The 20,495-nt window shown below is 28.6% G+C and overlaps 1 protein-coding gene across 2 annotated transcripts in view; it reads right to left on the reverse strand.

Annotated features, from left to right (window-relative positions):
* The window catches only part of LOC142323504 (myelin regulatory factor), a 164,834-nt gene that overhangs the window by 20,655 nt on the left and 123,684 nt on the right, over positions 1–20,495 (reverse strand). Inside the window, exons 6-11 of one of the 2 annotated variants that reach the window (XM_075363242.1) lie at positions 18,044–18,222; positions 12,441–12,645; positions 10,765–10,980; positions 9,194–9,412; positions 6,223–6,382; positions 1,843–1,963 (exon numbers count right to left, since the gene is read on the reverse strand). In XM_075363242.1, the coding sequence (XP_075219357.1) occupies positions 1,843–1,963; positions 6,223–6,382; positions 9,194–9,412; positions 10,765–10,980; positions 12,441–12,645; positions 18,044–18,222 (1,100 nt within the window). The remainder of the gene's footprint in view (positions 1–1,842; positions 1,964–6,222; positions 6,383–9,193; positions 9,413–10,764; positions 10,981–12,440; positions 12,646–18,043; positions 18,223–20,495) is intronic. The other variant, XM_075363243.1, reaches the window with a different exon arrangement.

A 20,495-nucleotide genomic window follows, 5' to 3' on the forward strand; every position in this document is an offset into this window, starting at 1 on the left:
CATACTTTTAACTCAGTAGGTTTAACTCAATATCTGAAATTTTGATTGCCATTTGAAATCAATGTTAGTAGTCATTTTCTTGTACTCACATTAAGCTCTCTTTCTTTAACCGTTTTAGTAAATAAAATAACGTAGTAATCATTTTTATAAATTACAGCATTATTTAAACAAAACATTTGAGGTTTGTAGTTTAATTCAACATATGCATGTAAATATTTAATGAATACGTATACAGGAAGAATTTAAAGTTTATTTTACTTTAAAGGATGTGTGGATATTTACAGTATATTTAAATTATTGCTATAATATATTTTGTTAAACACAGATTTGTGTTTTTACACTGTACTAATTGATTACAGCAAAAGTATTCTTATTTTTTGAAAATGAAAAGCAAAAAATACACGTAAATATAGGCTTACGTTATTGCATTTTTTTTTTCAACATTAATTTTATAATATGATTAATTCACTTTGGTTAAACCTGAAGCTTGTGCACAAGAATACAGAATGGAAATTTTGAAGCAAATGGAATAATACCATTCTTAATCAGGATCTAAACTTAAGATCTTTCATATCAAAACTGAGACAACACAATCCACCACAAAAATTAGCAGTCAATATTCACTCATTTTTTGTGCTTAATACAATTTTCTTAGTTTTTTTATAAATATTAGTGAATCTTCTATAATTAATAAAAATTTTTATTTATTTCATAAATCAATTAGTAAAAATCATCCATCATCATCATTCATCATCCTTGTCGATCAACATGTATGACACGAACAAGCTAAAAACCACTACATTATGAAACTCATTATTTCCATTTACAGGGACAAAATTTATAGTATCTTTAATATCAGATTACAAATTAAGTTAACTACATAATTACATAACTTTCCATTCACGTATTATGATAAAAATAAAACTGTTAGATTATAAATATATAGATAATCTTTGTGCTGATTTTGTGATGTATTAAAAATGATAAGTTATTTTAACTGAATATAACCAAATTTTTCTGAAAATACTAAATCCTTATGCAATACTTATATGCATAAGTAATTTTGTGTAATTTTGCTGATGACTACATAAGCAAAATTACATCTAATTTCCAGAATAATGCGTTTCACAAATAAAAATCATAAAGTTTTCTTAACTTTTTTAAATTTTAGTTCCAAGGGAACTAAAACATATATAAGGCAATACTTTTACAATTTTAAAACAGAGAAACTGATTTAAAGGAGAAACAAATCAGACAAAATTAACTTACCAATTAAAACTTAAGATAATGTCTAAAAATTGTTATTCATTGTTTGTCTTTATTTCATACAACTTTTGCAAAAAAATAAATAAATAAATAAAATATATAAAAAAGTGAAGTAGATTTGTATTGGTTTTTACATGTTACACATAAATAATAAAACTTTGCCAATTAATTTGTTTTTCATTCATAAGAATTTCTCAAAAAAACATGTTCAAGGCATAATGATTAATAGCACTAATAATTATGTAATTATGTAATTATGCATAACCACAAGCAGCAACTTTAACTATAATATTGCTACAATTATTTTTTTACTGATAACTACATACTCTCGACTTCCAAATCAGCTGATTTGGGAAGACGCGTTCACCACTAATCCAACCCGGTGTTGATAACTACATACTGTCTGACAATTATTTAACAACGGAGAATAATTAAAAGCATTTTGGAAATAAAGTAAGAATTATATATAAGTAAGGAAGAGAGAGCCAAAAAACCACCATTAACCTATATTATAATTGGTTAGATAATCAGTACGTAAACATTAATTACACTACAGGAAAAGAGTGCTGCACTTACCAAAAAGCCATTATGAGTACTAAGACAATAATAGTTACTTGTATTATTTGATTGTAACACATCACATTTTTTTCACTGCATTTGCTCTTTCCACTTTTTTTGCTCACACTTGATTTTGTCACTGAAATACATAAATAAAAATAGGTAAATAAAAAAGGGAATGCAACAAAATTTATTTGAAAACACATACAAAGAAATTCCAAAATAAGATTAGCGTTTTTATGGTTTGATTTATGAGATACAAACCTACTTAGTTGCGCTCTCTTATACTGTCATGTGTCAAGGTTATGAGAGCTTTCATAACTCATGAAATCAGGCTACACATCTGTTCTCAGCATTTCCTTTTTATCACTACTCTTATCTCTTCCTGGCCCTTTATCAACCCCTTCTATCTTCATCTTAGCTGTAATTCCTGTGATTTTTTAACTACTCATTTTTAACAGTTACCTTTACATTCAGATTCCATACCTGATCCTGCCAATCTTGTCTAGCAGTTATGCTAAGATACTGAATCCCTTGAGCTTGTATTCTACTTTTACTTTTCTAAGAGACAATGTTCAAGTTTCACCTGAGTAAAGCAGCAGATTTAGAATATGAATGGATTTGAACACTGCCATTTTACTTTAGATTTGAAGTCAATATCACACCAAATAAATATATTGTAAGCATTGCAAGTGTTTTTAATTCATAATAATTATTGCAGTACATTAGTTTCCACTTGTATTTATAAGCAATAGATAGCAAGCATACAAGTAGCATTCATGAGTGCTAGCAAATTCTATAAATGTGTAAGCCTATATAATTTCTTCACACACACACACAGAGTGTATGTATGTATTTGTGTGTACACTTATCTCTATACTTGAAATTATAATACTTAATACTTGAAATTAACTATATTATAAACTTTTTGGATTTAAGAATAACTCATTTTGAAAAGAAAATATCAACAAAATGGCATATAAAAACATCTGTAGGCAGATACGTATATTTCCTATCAACACAACCAGTATCACATAAAAAATCAGTAGGCAAGAATCTTGCAAACAGAGTAATAAAATTTACAAAACCCAAAGATAAACCAGAATATAATATAAAAAAAGCAAAAGATCTATTAATAAATAATAATTGTTCAGAAAATACCATAAATAAAATATTTAAAAATACAATTCATAAACACTATAATAATATATCAGCCAACCATCCTAATAAAAATAATAAGAGTGAGAATTATGTTGCATTACAATATGTCGCAGATCTATCAGAAAAGATTAAAAAATTACTACAAAAGGATTTTGCAATAGCCCATCAAAATTACAACAATCTGAATAGTATGTTTTCTAAATTAAAATCGCTGATAGAAAAAATCTACAAGCCAGCGTAGTATACAGCATTCTGTGGAAAGATTGAAATGTGTTATACATTGGACAGACATCACAATACCTTAAAAAAATAATAGTGGCCCATTAATATAGAAAAAAGGAAGTGACAGCGCTCACAAAACATTCAGTAAAACATTAACAATCATTTGAATTCAACAGCACCAAAATATTAGACAAAGAACAAAATACACAGTATGTCTGAAAACTTCCCGAACTAAATTAAATAAAAATACAGATTTAAAGATAAACTAATTTAGTCATATCAGTCCTCTATACAGAACCCTTCTCTAGTTATTCATTCGTTGCAGCGCCAGTATAACTTGTCAAATGCTCTGGATAAATCACTTTGTGGGATCACCTTCAACTGCTTGATGCAAGTATATTATATATGCATATTTATATTGCAAATTTAGTTTTAAGGAAAATAATGTTTAATGTTTGTAATCTTTGAGAAAAATATGTGCATTGTAAAGGTTTCAATACACAGGAAATAGCAATCGGGTTATATAAAGAGATAATTATCTAAAGATAAGATGAGTTAGGTTTGAGTAGGGCATCTATTACAACAATGGTGGATATAAACTGTTATCTAGGATGAGTAGACCAGTTAATTTCTTAATATGTAAGAGAATTTTGTATGATGTGTGTATGAATGTGTATTGTCATCTGAGGAAGCTTAGAGAATTCTAGTGAAATGTTGTGTATTTAATTTATAAGTTTGTATAGTTGATTGGTTAACCCAAGAAATTAATAAAGTTTAATATTTTAAAGTAAAATATGTCGTTTTATTATATTTAATTCTACCCAATCAAGAAGAAAATAAACTTAAATAAATTACACTTAAGTTAATATTTATATATATATATATTTTATTTTATGTATTAATAATACATAAAACTTAATTGATATATTACATTCAATTACTTAATTACTTATTACCAAGATTAAAAATATAAAGTAATAATAAAATAAAATACAGTCGACTCCAAATAAGTTATATAAAGACTTCTAAGAATTGTTAGCAAAGATTATTTAAAATGAATGAAGATTTATTTTTACAACTTACTGCATAAAATGATGTACATAACAGTTATATAATACAAACACATTAGTTTGTTTAAGAACTTTATTAAATAAAAATTATAAATGAAAACATTTTTTTTTAACGAAGCAATAGCTTGTAAGTAAATAAAATTACTATTTTCAGCAGAAAATATCAATTAGGCCAAGCAAAATGTTTATTTCTCACTTTTTTCTTCACATCAATAATAATTTTTTTAATTAAAAAAGTTTATTGATGAAAATTCATCACAGCATTTAGCAAACGAGGAAGATAGTTAACAGTAAAAGCCTTAGCCGTGCATGACATTGATTGTGTCATCTTTATTCTTGACACTATTGCTACAATTTTACCACTAGCCGTTCAATTTCACATGATACTATCATTATTTTATTGTCAAATTCTCCTCAAATATTAGTTATGAAATTTTCTTCCTCTAAATTAAAAAAATATCTCCTTAATCAATGTAAGCTTAAAACTTTAATTTACAGTACAAAATAATCTTAAAAAAGCAAAAATTATGTGAATTAGTCTTCCAGCACAGTTGGTAGAGCAACTGTCTTTAAAGACTGCTAGATTTGATATCCAGCTCAGGTTTGGAATGTCTCATCATTCATTGTAGTATACAAAAAATTTTAATGTAGCTTTACACAAATAAACATTAGCATAAATTAGATTACTACTGAAAAAAATACATATAAACGCTCTGAATAAAGTGTGAAAAAATAAAATATAAGCCCTACATTAGCAAATAATTTTAAAAAAACTCACATCATTTTAGGTTAAATATGCTACACATTTATGTACATAGCTCTAAGGATAGCTTGAATCTCAGCAGTTCTATTATTAACTGCAAACCCTAAATATTACAGATGAGGCACACCAACAGACAGACAGAGTCTTTTTGCTAAAACAACAGCAAGCTCCTTTCCCTTATTGCAGCTACATTAATAAAAATTATTCATACATCAGGTCGTAAAAAAATTAAAAAAATCACTAATATCTTTTATTCCATTTGCAAAATTACACCTAATATCTATCTTATTTAAAACTGAATTACAATAACTTTAAATTTTGCTGACACACACTTACAGTAAAAAAACAGTGACAGATTTACCCTTTAATTGCAGTTGACTGCTAAAGTAAATAATGGTACATCTTAATCTATACAATTGACTCTGGGTATTTATTTAATCAACAAGTGTAATTCCTGGTTTTCTATAATGACATACAATCAGCATTTTGATTTTGATTTTAAAGCTAAGACTAACCACTTACTTTCTTCCTCTGAAGTAGCAGCATGAATCTTAGCAAATTATATCTCTAACATGTCTCTCTGACTGTTTGAAAAAACAACAACACTGTCATATAATAACACTCTGAAAACAAATACATTTTTTAATGTTACTAGTATAATTCCTGTCTCCAAGAATGATTTCCCTTCTCAAATGTATAACTCCACATGGAAATGTTTCTCTTTAAAATAGAGAACTTCTTCTAAATACAACAGTCACCACTGTTATGTGACTTTTATCCACTCATCAGTACTGTCAATCTGACAAATATGTTTGCGTTTCATAATCTTCTGTACAAATTAAAATCATGCTGATTCTGGATGTATTGAGTCATTATAGATTGTATTTTTAGAAATACATGAGTTTGAATTACCAAAATGAAATCTTATATCCTTAACAATTATGTTTAACCAGTTTTTAAGATTAGTTTGGGAAAAATTGTGAGCAGATTACTGAAGTAAATATGGTAATAGAATATTGAAAATATTGAAAGACATGGTAAATTTATCTCAGGCTTACTTATAACGCTTGTTAATGAATATATTTATTTTTTAATTATGTGATCACAAACTGTGTTTCTAAACTACTAACAAAATATCTAATTACTGTTGGATGTATAGTCGATTAAATTTATATAACTTACTAGAAGACAATGTTGAGTTTATAGATTTTATACTATCAAATCTCTTTAATTTAACCAATCTTCGGTTAATTCTTTCCAGTTCATCGATACGGTTTTCCAAATTGTCGGTAACTTTACATAATTCTTTAACTGCACCAACACTTTCCATCAGTATTCGTTCCTAGAATTAGAAAAACCTTCAGTGAAAAGATCAAGAACTAAAAAAATTAGTGATTTATATTTTTAATTTCTAGAACTAATTACGAGGGATATCTCTCAAGTAAAGACTGCTGGGAAATATCTCTCCTTAAGGTTGGCGAACCTTTATGGTTCATGGCCACACTAATAACGTACACACTGCACTGTTGTCTGTAAGTTGTCACATTGTAGTATCTTTAATTACGTGTGAGTTATTACATTATAAAATGATTAGGAAGATTGATGTTGCCGCCAACTGTGAAATACATGGAATCATACGTTTTTTAAACCATCAAAACATTAAGCTGGTTGAAATTCATAGGCGGTTGGTTGCTGTGTACAGTGAAAATGTAATGAATTGAGAGAAACATCCAAAAATGGTGTGAAAGGTTTAAAAATAACACAATTAATGTGCACAATGAAGAACATTCGGGTAGACCTTCGATAACTACCAAGGAATTGTTGAAACGCGTAGATGATTAAATCAGAAAAGATCGTCGCTCAAAGATTTTTGACCTGCCCTTCTTTTTCCTGATGTTTCACGAGCTATTATTAGTCACATAGTTCATGACCATTTAGGCTTTAGAAGGGTTTGTGCACATTGGGTGCCGTACATCTTAATGAAATATCACAAAAAAATCCAAATGGTATCTACTTTAGAATTTTTGATGTATGACACAGAAAAAGGTGATGAGTTCCTTAATTCGATAGTTCCCCAGCAGTGAAACATGGATTTCGTATTACACGCCAGAGAGAAAATGGCAGTCAAGTGAACGGTGTCATCCTCAACCACCAATCAGACCGACAAAGGTCAAGCCACAGCCATCTGGATACAAACTGATGCCACAGTCTTTTGAGATTGGTTTGGCATACTGCTAACTGATTTCATGCGGCATGGAATGACTATAAATACAGAAGCCTACTGCAAAACTCTTTGTAAGTTATGGTGTGCCATTCAAAATCAGCGATGTGGTCAGCTGCACGACGGCATCATCCTACTGCATGATAATGCACGTCCACATGTTGCGAGTTTGACACGTGATTTACTAAGAAAACTTGGATGGGAAATTTATGATCACCCACCATATATTCCGGACTTAGCTCCTTCTGATTACCATTTGTTTGGGAAATTGAAAGAATTTTTGAGTGGTAAGTGATTCACAGGTGATGATGAACTTAAAAATACTGTTAATCAGTGGCTAAATGGACTGGCGGCAGAAGAGTAGGTATACAAGAGTATATTGTAGCTGGTGTATCGCTACGATAAATGTCTTAATTCATGTGGCGATTACATAGAGAAACAGTATAAGGTACATAAGTTCAAGAGAGATAAAAAATATTTATAAACTTTTAGAATACATTTTTTTACAATGAAACGGTCTTTACTTTAGAGATAACCTCTCATAAATATACAATGAAAAACAGAACAGGAAATTTCTCATAATTCTTTAACTGCCATCTATTCATGAGAAAACTACATTATTTTGGAGACAAATATTCAAATCGCTTATCTATAAAAATTAAATTTGCAACACTGATGCATTAAAAAATTATGCTTCATAAAAATGTTATATCCTCCCCCTCCCCAACTAGATCCATCCTAACAGTATAATAGCAAGAATTTCATCTATGTATCTCATTTAATTGTATATAATAGATACTCAAAGTTAAGGAATGGTGTATGATAAAAAGATACTTATTCAAATACTGTTACACATTACAATTTTTTGTGTTAGTTGTCAATTTTTTTTTAATGATAATTAATCATTATTTTTATTGTATCTAATAATAATTCCACTTTTTTTTGTAAATTACTATTTAGTTGCGATTTGAGCTTATTTATATCATTCGAAGGAAATACAGGATTATTATTATTAATGTTAAAAATAAAAAAATACTAAAGAATATAAACTGAAATGAACAGTCAAACATGTCTTCTGGGAATAATGAGTGTACGTTTAAAGGCTAAATCATTAAATATAAAGATATCAAAGTTAATAATATTCATTATGCAACAAAAAACTGAACTCAAAAGGCACTAAAAAGAAAATTTTAAAGGTAATTTCTTTGAAATGTTGATGGAATAGTATATAATATCACACTGATACTGTAAAATCTCATAAATCCGGATTTTATTAATGTAAACTAACAAATGTGAATTGATTTGTTTTGAAGTTAAAAATTCACTGTAAAGTTAAAAAATGAATAATCTACATAACTAACAAATGACGTACGGTCAGATGAATAGGGAGACCTTTAGATCCTTAGAGTGCAATTACTCTAAGGAAATTCAATACACACTATGAAGAACATTTTGCATATAATTACTTCATATTTATCCTGGAACAAATTACATATTATTTCAATCCATTTTCTTATCAGTAGTAGTTATATATATTTACTGCTAAAATGTAGATTACACAAAATTACTTTGTTTAATTCATAAATTTGGAGTCATACAAAGTTGAACCAGGAATTCTCCAAATAATAACTTTTTTTAATATCTTCATTCATTTGTAACTAGAAAAATGTAAAAGGTTTTAAAATTTGCAAACACATGATAAAATCATCCTCATATTTACACAGCTTTGTCTTTAATAATAAATATAAAAACATTTGTTAGAATGAAGCCATATATCAAAATTATACAGAATATACTCTACCTAGCAGAAAAACTGCAGCTCTACAGCACTCATCCGGTAGGATTAATTAATATTTAAAAAATTCAATACTAAAATTTAAAAATTAGTCATTCGATTTTAAGATATTCAAATAATAGAAAAATCTTACGCACCTTATTTACAACAAGGAAGTTATCAATCTTTGTTCCGTTTGGTAATATTATATCACCTGCAGGCATGACAGCTTCAGGAAGTACATTCTGTAGTTCTTGAGCAATAATTCCTGTATCAGATTCTGTATCAAGGCCACAATGTTGACTAAATGCAGGATCATACTTGTATTTGACCACTCTTAGTTGTTGTAAATTTCGTAGTTGCTCCTTTGAGTCACACTGTAATAATATCAGTTAATAAATATTGGCAAACCAACTAAAAAATAACGGTTAAGTTTAGTAGCAAAATCATAATAATAATTATACATTTTTACATAATTAATTAAACTTAAACTATACAAAGTAACTGGAAAAAAATATTTAGTAACTACATATTCTTAATAAAGGATGAACTTAGGTGCATTAAAGCAGTCAAATGAGTGACAATCAAAATACTTCCTCATTAGTTATTCTTTATCAGCGAATTCAATAAATTTTAAGTTGCAGTTGATGCAACTTAAGATAATTAACTACCAATAGATTTCAGCAGCAAGCAGTGAACAGCATCCTACATTTTTAAACTTTGGTGACAAATAGATTCAGCCATATCCATTAAAACAATTTACTTCAGATCCTTATATTTCCAGAATGTAACCGCCTGAGACATTCCAGGTGAAGTTTAACCATTAAGCTGTAAGGATCAATTTTACCATCTTACTCTGGGTTCAAAAAGTATTATTAACTTAGTCACTTACTTTGAAAAGTATAGCTTGCAGTGAATTCATGCAAGCCATTTATTGACAAGTTTCTCTTTTTGATGTAGTGCAAGTATCTACATGTCAATTATAACTTGCAATGCTTTTTAAATGGATTTTTTTGCAATTTTAGATAGTTGAAGGTATAACTGTTAGCTGTTAGGAAATACAAATGATGTACTTGATTTCTTTATCTGTATAAATATTTTGATCTAATGAAATATAAATTATAATGTCTATTAAATCCCTTAAATGTAACTTTGTATTTTACTAATAAATTTTAATTTAAAAAAATGCTTTTAAAAAAAATTTGGTTAAACAATTTCATTACAGCATGCATTAGTGTACCTTATTTTTATAATTTTTGTTTATCAGTGCTTTGTGTACAACTTATGTATGCAATTTATCATGAAAATTATTGTTAGATAGTACAGAAAATTTCTAATTCGGAGTTAATTTGTGTAAGAAATTTACTGAAATAAGATTAATGTGTTTAAAAGTACTGAAAAAATCAAATTTTAAAAAATAATATAGTTTATTAAAGAAAAAAATAATTTTTTAAATTATTCTTCTAGACATTTTTAAAGCCCTAATTAAATGTATTTTTATAATAAAGCAGTACATTTTATAACTACTATCAAGAGTAAAGTTAGTCGGCCAATGAGCTAATTGCAAATGTTATCAAAAATAAAATATAGATATTTTATAATTATTTGTTATATTTATATCTCATATTAAAATATGAAATAAATTAACATATTTCTTCTAATTTTATGACTTACTGATGTATAAATAAAAGAAATTATTAATTAGTTATTTAAATAAAACTCTTACGACCTCTTGTATATCCCTTTTTGCTCTGGCATCACTGGGATGAACTATGTGCCCGGTTACTTTTAAATTACCATGTACAACCAATGCTTCATCAGGACGATCAGTATTGACTCCAACTTTACCGGCATGATAAATAGAATCAGGTGTGCTTCCTCTTTGCCAGCACAGTTCAACATCACTCTCAAACTGACCAGGATTGGACGCCTGGAACAAGAAGGCCTAGTGGCTTCAGGTCAACTGCAGTTATAGTTGTAAAAAATAAAAAAAATCATGCTAATCAAAATTACAAAAATTTCAAACTGTTACCCCTCTCTAAATGAAGCTTCTCTAAAAGACTTCAGTATTACTGTCTAAAATAAGGATTTAAAACTATATAAAAGTTTATGTGGGTATATGTATTACTATAGCTACATTATATTAAGAATATTACAAATACACATAATCATATAACTAATACATTTGGTCTTGTTAATAACAAATATCTTTAAAGCAAGAAAGGATTTATTTAACCCATTTGCTCATTTTGATGGATGGAGCCAATCTGAAAATTTTGAGCATAAAACATAAGGACAAAATGCATTCATCCATTTAGTTTATTGAAATACGTCAATGCAAATATTGATAATGAATGTTCTAATGAGAAATAAACTGAATCTTATTCCCTAATATTATTATCTTCTATAGACATCAGTGTCAAGTGCATAAATGCTATCTTGCTTTATTGTTTCAGTGACAATAATACACAATATTTATATAGTAGTGACTGAACCAAGATGCTATTAGAGAATCTGAAAGCTAGGAGTATTCCATCTTCCTTCCATTATTCCTAATTTTTATTCTTTTTATCTAGCAACTGGTATAAATTGCCTACAGAGGTGTCCTGACAGTACTACAGTCTGTAAATGAAGAAATTTATAAGTAAAGAATCAGAAAAGGTTGGTACCTTGGAGGAAAAAGTACCTGGATGTGATGTACAGGATTCTAAAAGCTGGTAATCCTGCAAAAAAAAAAATGGACTGCAGCTAAGTTATAAAAAAATTAAAAGGAAGAAACAAAAATAGTAAAGCTATATTTACATTATCACTCACAGGAAGAGTGAAAGAACTTTTAGATTTCATGGCTAATAATATACTGCGATTAGTCTGAGGGAAACAAAGTAGAAGAAAAGAAAAGAAAAAAATCATAAGAAAGAGATTGATATGTTGTTCTGGAGAGAAGTATGAGCTAGATATGGAATAAGGATGATTGAAGATGTGCACTAATTTGTGGCAGGAATCAGTGATAGAATTTTAAAAACATGGTAAAGCATTGGGGAAAAATTGGTAGACCCAATCTAAGTATATACACTAAAATGAATGCAGAGGAGAAAAATCATAAGCATACAGCATAATATAGAATGGAAGTAAAATAATAATAATGGAAGACTAAGTGGGAAAGTAAGAAATGCCATTGAGGAAATACTGGAGCGATATGGATAAGAAGGTTATCACCTTTTATCATTACCAGTAAGCAAAAGACTTAAAAGAGCTGTTTAACTAAAATGTTAAGAGCTGCTGCTGAATTATTCAGCCTCTTTTTAATCCCTGCAAAAGATTTATTAATAAAACATAAAATTTAATAAAATGTATTACAAAAGCAAAATCGTTTTAAATAAATGATGAAAAAACTTCTTAGCTTACCCGCACAATTATCCTTTCAGATGCATGAGAAATTATCGGGTAATGATTACTATCATTGCAGTGTGCATGTAAACCGACCACTAAATAAAAATACCTTTGGTCAGGATTTGGTTTTCCTTTTTTTCTCATATTGTTAGATGTAGTTTCACTAAAGTGTAATCTTCCAACAGTCACCTTTGTAAGTTGTTCTCCATGTAAATCAACTCTAAAAAATAAATAAAAACCAATTTACTGTTTTTCATGAGATCAACATACTGCATAAGAATTAGTTTTATGATGATTAGTGAGAAGCCATTTGATTTTTACAATTCCTTAACTGAATCAGTTCGATAAGATAAATTCAGCTCATTCACTGTATCATCTAATGAAATCTATGAATTACTATTACTACTATTACTTATGAAATCTACGAATTTAATTAAACATAAAATACTCAAAAAAAAATTTACAGAAAATTTTAATTAAACTCAACTAGATAGGCTTCTGGTTGATTATTTTTTTTTTTTTTTTTGTCTTCAGTCATTTGACTGGTTTGATGCAGCTCTCCAAGATTCCCTATCTAGTGCTAGTCGTTTCATTTCAGTATACCCTCTACATCCTACATCCCCAACAATTTGTTTTACATACTCCAAACGTGGCCTGCCTACACAATTTTTCCCTTCTACCTGTCCTTCCAATATTAAAGAGACTATTCCAGGATGCCTTAGTATGTGGCCTATAAGTCTGTTTCTTCTTTTAACTATATTTTTCCAAATGCTACTTTCTTCATCTATTTGCCGCAATACCTCTTCATTTGTCACTTTATCCACCCATCTGATTTTTAACATTCTCCTATAGCACCACATTTCAAAAGCTTCTAATCTTTTCTTCTCAGATACTCCGATCGTCCAAGTTTCACTTCCATATAAAGCGACACTCCAAACATACACTTTCAAAAATCTTTTCCTGACATTTAAATTCATTTTTGATGTAAACAAATTATATTTCTTACTGAAGGCTCGTTTAGCTTGTGCTATTCGGCATTTTATATCGCTCCTGCTTCGTCCATCTTTAGTAATTTTACTTCCCAAATAACAAAATTCTTCTACCTCCATAATCTTTTCTCCTCCTATTTTCACATTCAGTGGTCCATCTTTGTTATTTCTACTACATTTCATTACTTTTGTTTTGTTCTTGTTTATTTTCACGCGATAGTTTTTGCGTAGGACTTCATCTATGCCGTTCATTGTTTCTTCTAAATCCTTTTTACTCTCGGCTAGAATTACTATATCATCAGCAAATCGTAGCATCTTTATCTTTTCACCTTGTACTGTTACTCCGAATCTAAATTGTTCTTTAACATCATTAACTGCTAGTTCCATGTAAAGATTAAAAAGTAACGGAGATAGGGAACATCCTTGTCGGACTCCCTTTCTTATTAGGGCTTCTTTCTTATGTTCTTCAATTGTTATTGTTGCTGTTTGGTTCCTGTACATGTTAGCAATTGTTCTTCTATCTCTGTATTTGAACCCTAATTTTTTTAAAATGCTGAACATTTTATATTATTGTTGATTATTAAGCATGATTAAACAATCATGATTAGAGATACTATAGAATTAGAAAAAAAAACAAATGCTTAAAACAAATAAGGGAAAAAATAAAAATAAATAAATGACTTAGTAAAAAAAAAAAAAAAAAAAACTAATGAAATACAAAAGGTGTGTTTGTCAGGAGTTAACAGCGTTCACAAAATATTTGGTAACTTTTGACTAAAAACTATGAAGTATTATTTTTTGGCAATCCTATTCAAAACTGGAAAGTTAGATTACAAAAATTCTTAATAACTCAAACTACCATTACAGATTGCTCACCAAATATTAAAACACACACTTTATGTGGCATTGATAAAGCAAAAACTAATCAACAAAATACTTCCTTAAACAAAATTTAAGATAGGATAAAAATATTTAATCTTCTTAAGATGTAAAACTCACAGAAAGATTTAAAATTCTAAAAGGTTATAAGACACTGATCCCCAAACATTACTTAAAATTTCTTTATCAATGCCAATAAAATAAGCTTCCCAGCTATGTAATTGTTATATATTATGGTCATTTTTTAAAACATTGGTTTTTATAAACCATAAATAAAAAATTTTTAATTAAATTAATTTTGTGACCATTTTCTAGGCAATGTCAGGCTTTTCCTGATTTCTGCGGTCTTTTATATTTATACAGTAATAAATGACTAATAATAATTAAATGGACTCGTAAACTATATATCCTGATTTTGTTCAGTGAGTCAATTCATTCTTGGAAGACCTACCCAGCTAAAGACTTTTTTCCAGTTTTACTCAACTTTAAAAAATCTTTATTTCACATGGAACACAGTACTTCTCTGTTAACATTCTTGCTTGAACTTTAAGTGTGCATGTGCTTATGCAGTAGCATTTCAGAAAGATATAGAAATCCCTTTTTTATATTAGCAGAGATTGAGAACGTTTGCTTTATGCCAAACAGCTGGCTCTTCAGTCATAAAAACAAAGGACTGATTTGTAGATATCTTCGTTAAATTAATTTTGTTGATCAACATACTAAGATAGCATGATTTGATTACCGTACTCAAAATGTATTAATTTCTATCTACCCATCGTAATTTCAACTTGTTCAAGAAATGAATTAAAAAGAAATTAATTTAACAAAACTATACCGATACTTCAAACATTACATTTTTTTTTAAAAATATAATCTATCATGTGCTTGCCAGTTTAGAATTAATTTTAAGGTGGTACAAGAGTATCAGAACAATAGCATTTATGATCAATCAGAAACAGTATTGCCAACAGAAATATACAGGTAACAAATCTTATCACTGTTTTCATACTAGATTACAATAAGCATTCAGAAAAGTAACTAAATGTTTATAAAAAAAAAATGGTGTAATATCCATCATCAAATATTGGTTGAAGCCCCATGTTCATAACACATTCTATTCAAGCACAGAAAAGAATTGAATATTTTATACATTTCTCATGATAATGTAAATAAATACTCTAGAAAAAAGTAATTTTCTAATTGTTTTATATACAAGCATGATCCGTGCAAATGTGAATATTTGTGTGTCCTAGTCAATAATGGCCGACCATCATTTCCTTCAACTGTCTTTTACAGCATAGAAAATTTCAATAACTATATATTTGTTTTTTTTTTTTTAGCAATACAGCATACTTCTGAACAAATTTTTTCACAACATTAAATTTCAATATTTCCCAATAAATAAACCATTTATTAAACTATGCATAAAAATATATTTTCCATAAAATATAAAAAAAACCCACATTTATATATGGAATCCCTAACTCTCACTTCTCTGATAATCATTCCATCTTTTGAATGCATTAGAAAGTTTCCCTCTTAAAAAAAGAAATTAAGTGAAAAACTTAAGATACAATAAAAAAATTTATTATTTTTAATTGATGGCCTATAAATAAAATCTGGACCACAAGAAATCACGTGGAACAAATTATGCTGAAGCAAATTAAGCGCATTAATAAAGAAAATATCCATAGTAACTGATAATTGAAGTTAATGAACTATTTTAACAAAAATAAAATGCAGTAATACAAAATAAAATAAACAATATTACATGTTTCATATATTCTAGATTCTATTTTTGAATCAGTTTATATTATGCTACTGTTGTTGAAGCTGAGATTATAATTATTACTTTTGGTTTTTAAAGACAAGAAATGTAAAAGGAAATAAGTCCAGCTTGTGAAGCCTGTTAGCATCTTGTAAATCAACTGGAATAAAACTTCATAATATAAAGACAATGCAAAAGACTTAACATAGGTTTTTTCACATATAGGTTTCAACAAAGACAAGCTCTTTTATATAAGTACATGATAAAAACCAATTCTTGATAAGAGACTGATGCTATGAATTATTGTAGTGTATGGTAATTAACCTTTTGATTATTATATATTTTACAAAACATAAACAAATAATAATAAAAAATTATAAATATTTAACAACAAATATATTTGAAACGCATTTGTTTTCCAGTGAAATATAAACCATGAAGTAATTTTTATCTTTATCAATATTATGTAATGTTTACTTCTGAACTGTTTGAAAGTACATAAACATTTTTCTCCTAAAAGATTTGTTTACAGAAATATTTATATGGTAAATCTGAAAGAAGAAATGTTCTTTGCAGAACATTTTTTCATTCAGTTTTGCAATTTATAATATCATTTCACAAGGAATGTTATAACTTTGAAAAGAAATAAGCTAAAAAAATGAACCGATTACACTGATGAATTAATAAAACTAAACAAGTTGATTGGTATTTAAATGAGATGAACATGACAATTGCACATTCTAATACGTACAAACAAGTGTAACCAACCTGTCAGCATCTATAGGAAATTCAGTTGTACATAACTTATGCATGTTTCTCATTGGTCCTAATAATGGATGTCTAATAAAGATTGCAACTTTTGAGTGCATAATAACATACCAATTTATTGATGAAATTAAGTAATTTACATATTACATATTTACACTGTTAATTTGTTTCTGGCGCCATCTTCAAAGTACGACCCAATTACACCCTCAGCCCAAATGCCATACCACACAGTCAGTGTTTTGCAAGCACCCAATCGGAAAATGCTCGGCGCTTTTCATGATCGTTTGGCTTCAGTTTTTGTGTCAATTGGATTTTATAGGCACAAAGATGCAGATCTTCTTTCAGAATTCATTGCATGTTGGTTCTGGAAATACTCAATTGTTGTGAATGTTGGCGAGTAGATTTCACCAGACTTACAGCAACATTATCACTCATGTGGCGATGTTTTCTGCAGAACAACTAACACGAGGACTCCCCACGGGCTTAATGTTCACAACCAAACCTGTTTTCTCAAATTTAGCAGTTAGTCTTATCACAGTCGACTTATTCGGCGCATTACACTGACCAAACATTCCACAGAGTTTGTGAACAGTCTCTGCACAACATTCATAAGTTTTCAATATGATACGCTGTTCCATCATGAAACACTCCATTCCTACTCATACAGAAAACAAATGACGATCATGCGTTATTTAGCACTCCATGACTACTTCCACAAAAACAACAAATGAAAATCGTGTAACGTTCAGTGCTGCCAACTTACTAGAACAGAAATGGCGGGCATTTCAAAAGTTGTGTTCTTTATGAAGCACCCAACTTATGCTGAGCCGGCAGTTTAAAAAAATGTTGAAGTACATCTCTTATTGCTCCTTTAGACAACAAGTAAATACCAGATTTCTAATTTTCAATATTTTTTTTTATATAACACAATATAATATCGTGTATGTTATTCTACTTTTATTTAAAAAAGTTATACATTTTTTTCTTTCATTCCTATTTCTTCCACTTTTCTGAGCAGGATTTGAGAGGTTTTCTTATAAATGATTACTACCGTAGGCGATGTCAGCAGAACATGCTCAAATCAAATCAAATTCCCTTTCAACACTTGGACAAGAGATTTAATTTTAAGTCGGTTATTATTTAAACTCACAAAGTTTGTTTTACTACAAACTAAAATATAAAGTAGGATAATTAAGTCGAAATGTTTAACTCACAGTACTGGATGAAAAGCTTTTTTGCTTCTATCGCTTTGTGACTGCTCAACCTTTATCGTCTGAGTAGGTGATTCAACTTTCACACCGTAAAAGTGAAGATGAAAACTGCCAATTTTCCTAAGACCATCCTGAGTTTTTACAAACTGGGCATCACCTTGCAGCTGTGTATGGCATGTTATCTATTAAAAAAAATTAATGAAAACAAAATTTAGTTAAAACTTCCCTGACTATGATTTACATTATTGACTACTAAGCAGCTAGCTGATAGTTAGGACCATTAAGTTTTAATATTTTCATAATCATCAAAAGAGGATGAAGTTTAAAAACAATGTAATTGTAGACAAGTAGGTAAATAACATACCATTATAATAGATAAAAGGAAACATCAGTAAAATGCGAGTAAAATTTCAAGTAATTTTACATTTATACGTACGCATACTTTTTAAGAAAAGTTAAATGCTACAACATGAAAAGTAACTAGTCAAAATTCAATGCTTATTGTTTGAATGAGCAGTAGCTATGCGAGTTTAAGTTAAAATTTAAATTCCTAAGGATTAAGTTTGGTAAGGATTTTGGTTTCCTATGGATTTCAGTAGTTTGGTAATCCTGTAAAAATAAAGGTTTATATATATTAAAAATAAAGTGAATAAGAAGGTTCAAGTGAGTTGTGAAAAAAAGTTTTGTTTAAAGAAAAACTGTGATGTGTGCAGTACACTTCTGTGAATTCTTTTTGCAGGTTCAGAGATGTAAATTATAATTTTTTTCACCTGGCTCAGTAATTTTCATGGAGTCTTAATAATAGAAAAAATTCCTGTACTAGAATATTTTATTAACATTAAGAACTTTTAATTTACATTAAACTAGTTACAGTCCCTCTTGAAGGTTCTAGGCAGTCATAGAATGACATAACTAATCTTCCACCAGGAAATTACACAGATGAAATCATGAATTTATCTTAGATCATTTATCTTCCCAAGTACTTCCTCTTTGATATCATAAGATTTAACAAAATCCAAATGCAGTTACATGGATTTTTAATTGAATAAGCACTTTTGTCATGGAACTGGCACTGAAGCTCCAATATCTAATATTTCCTGGGGTAGAATGGGATGTAAATCAATGGCAATTTTTTTCTTTATTTTAAATGACATTGATCTTTATGGTTACTACCCACAAAAAGGTGTTAACACCATCCATTGAAACTGCAACAACTTTCTTTAATTTTTAGCAATTAGTGGAAACTGGAAATATGATTGTTGACATTATTCTTACTTCACATCCTTCGATTTCTAGAATACTACTTCTTAATGTTCTCCAAAAGTTACAGAATCTGAAATTACCAAATATTAAGTGTGAAGTGCCACAACTTCATTTTAGGTCCTTTTCTTTGTAATATATTAAAATAATAAATGATTCTCCTATATCTATTCCATAAGAATTAGAACTGTATGTGGATAATGTAAGTTTGATTTTTCATATAGGTGATTCCAGTTTTTCATTTGAGTTAGCACAACACATTTTTGTAATATAATTAATTGTTTACTGTTAAATGAAGAAAATATTTAAGGAATAACTTTCACTAAAAAAAAAAACTAGCAAAAAAATTAAGCACACAAAGGTTAAGTAATTAGAATTCCATAATCTCATGTAAGTATATGAAATATTACTTAGGGCTCTTTGTTTTTCAAAAGTGAAGGTCACCCCTTTATTGAAAGTTGTTCTTTCTGTCTGTTTTACAATATGCTAGTCATATTATGTATAGGTCAAATGTATATGGCATGATCCCATTATGCACCGTATCAAAGAGATACTGTTCTTTCAAGGAAGACAACACAAATTATTTTAAACAGAGAAGATAGTCTTGCAGACCACTTTTAAAGAAATTAAATATTATGATGCTTTACAAACTATGTGACAAATCCTACAATCTGTATGTTTGTACCTAAATTCAAGGTTATAAGATGAATAACAGGAAGATAAATTTATATCAGAATCTTGTAGAAAAATGAGATAGGTTGGTGGGCCGTATATTAAGACATACAACCTTAATTAATTTCGTGATAGGAGAGTGGAGAAAATAAAAACCTTACAGAAAGACTAAGACTGTAACACACAGAACACAGATAATTGAGGATACAGGCTATAGTATACTGTATGTGAATAAAAGCATAAAAGATTTAAAAAAGTACATAATAATATCAAGATCAGTTTAGAGATGTAGACCATAACTGTTTTTTGCTGTGTTTTTATAATTTAATTTTCTTATTATTTTATATACCACATTTGAACAATTTAAAAAAAATGGAGTGGGGTTTCCAGCTTTGGTTTAATTAAAAATTAAATTTATTAATGGATCATGAAAACTGCATCACCAGTCTGAAAGAGAAAATTATTTTAAACTATTTTCTGGTTAATTTTTATCTTTCACTGACATTAAAATATAAATTGTTAA

The sequence above is a fragment of the Lycorma delicatula genome, chromosome 4, assembly GCF_047948215.1.
Source record: "Lycorma delicatula isolate Av1 chromosome 4, ASM4794821v1, whole genome shotgun sequence".
Lineage (NCBI taxonomy): Eukaryota > Metazoa > Arthropoda > Insecta > Hemiptera > Fulgoridae > Lycorma > Lycorma delicatula.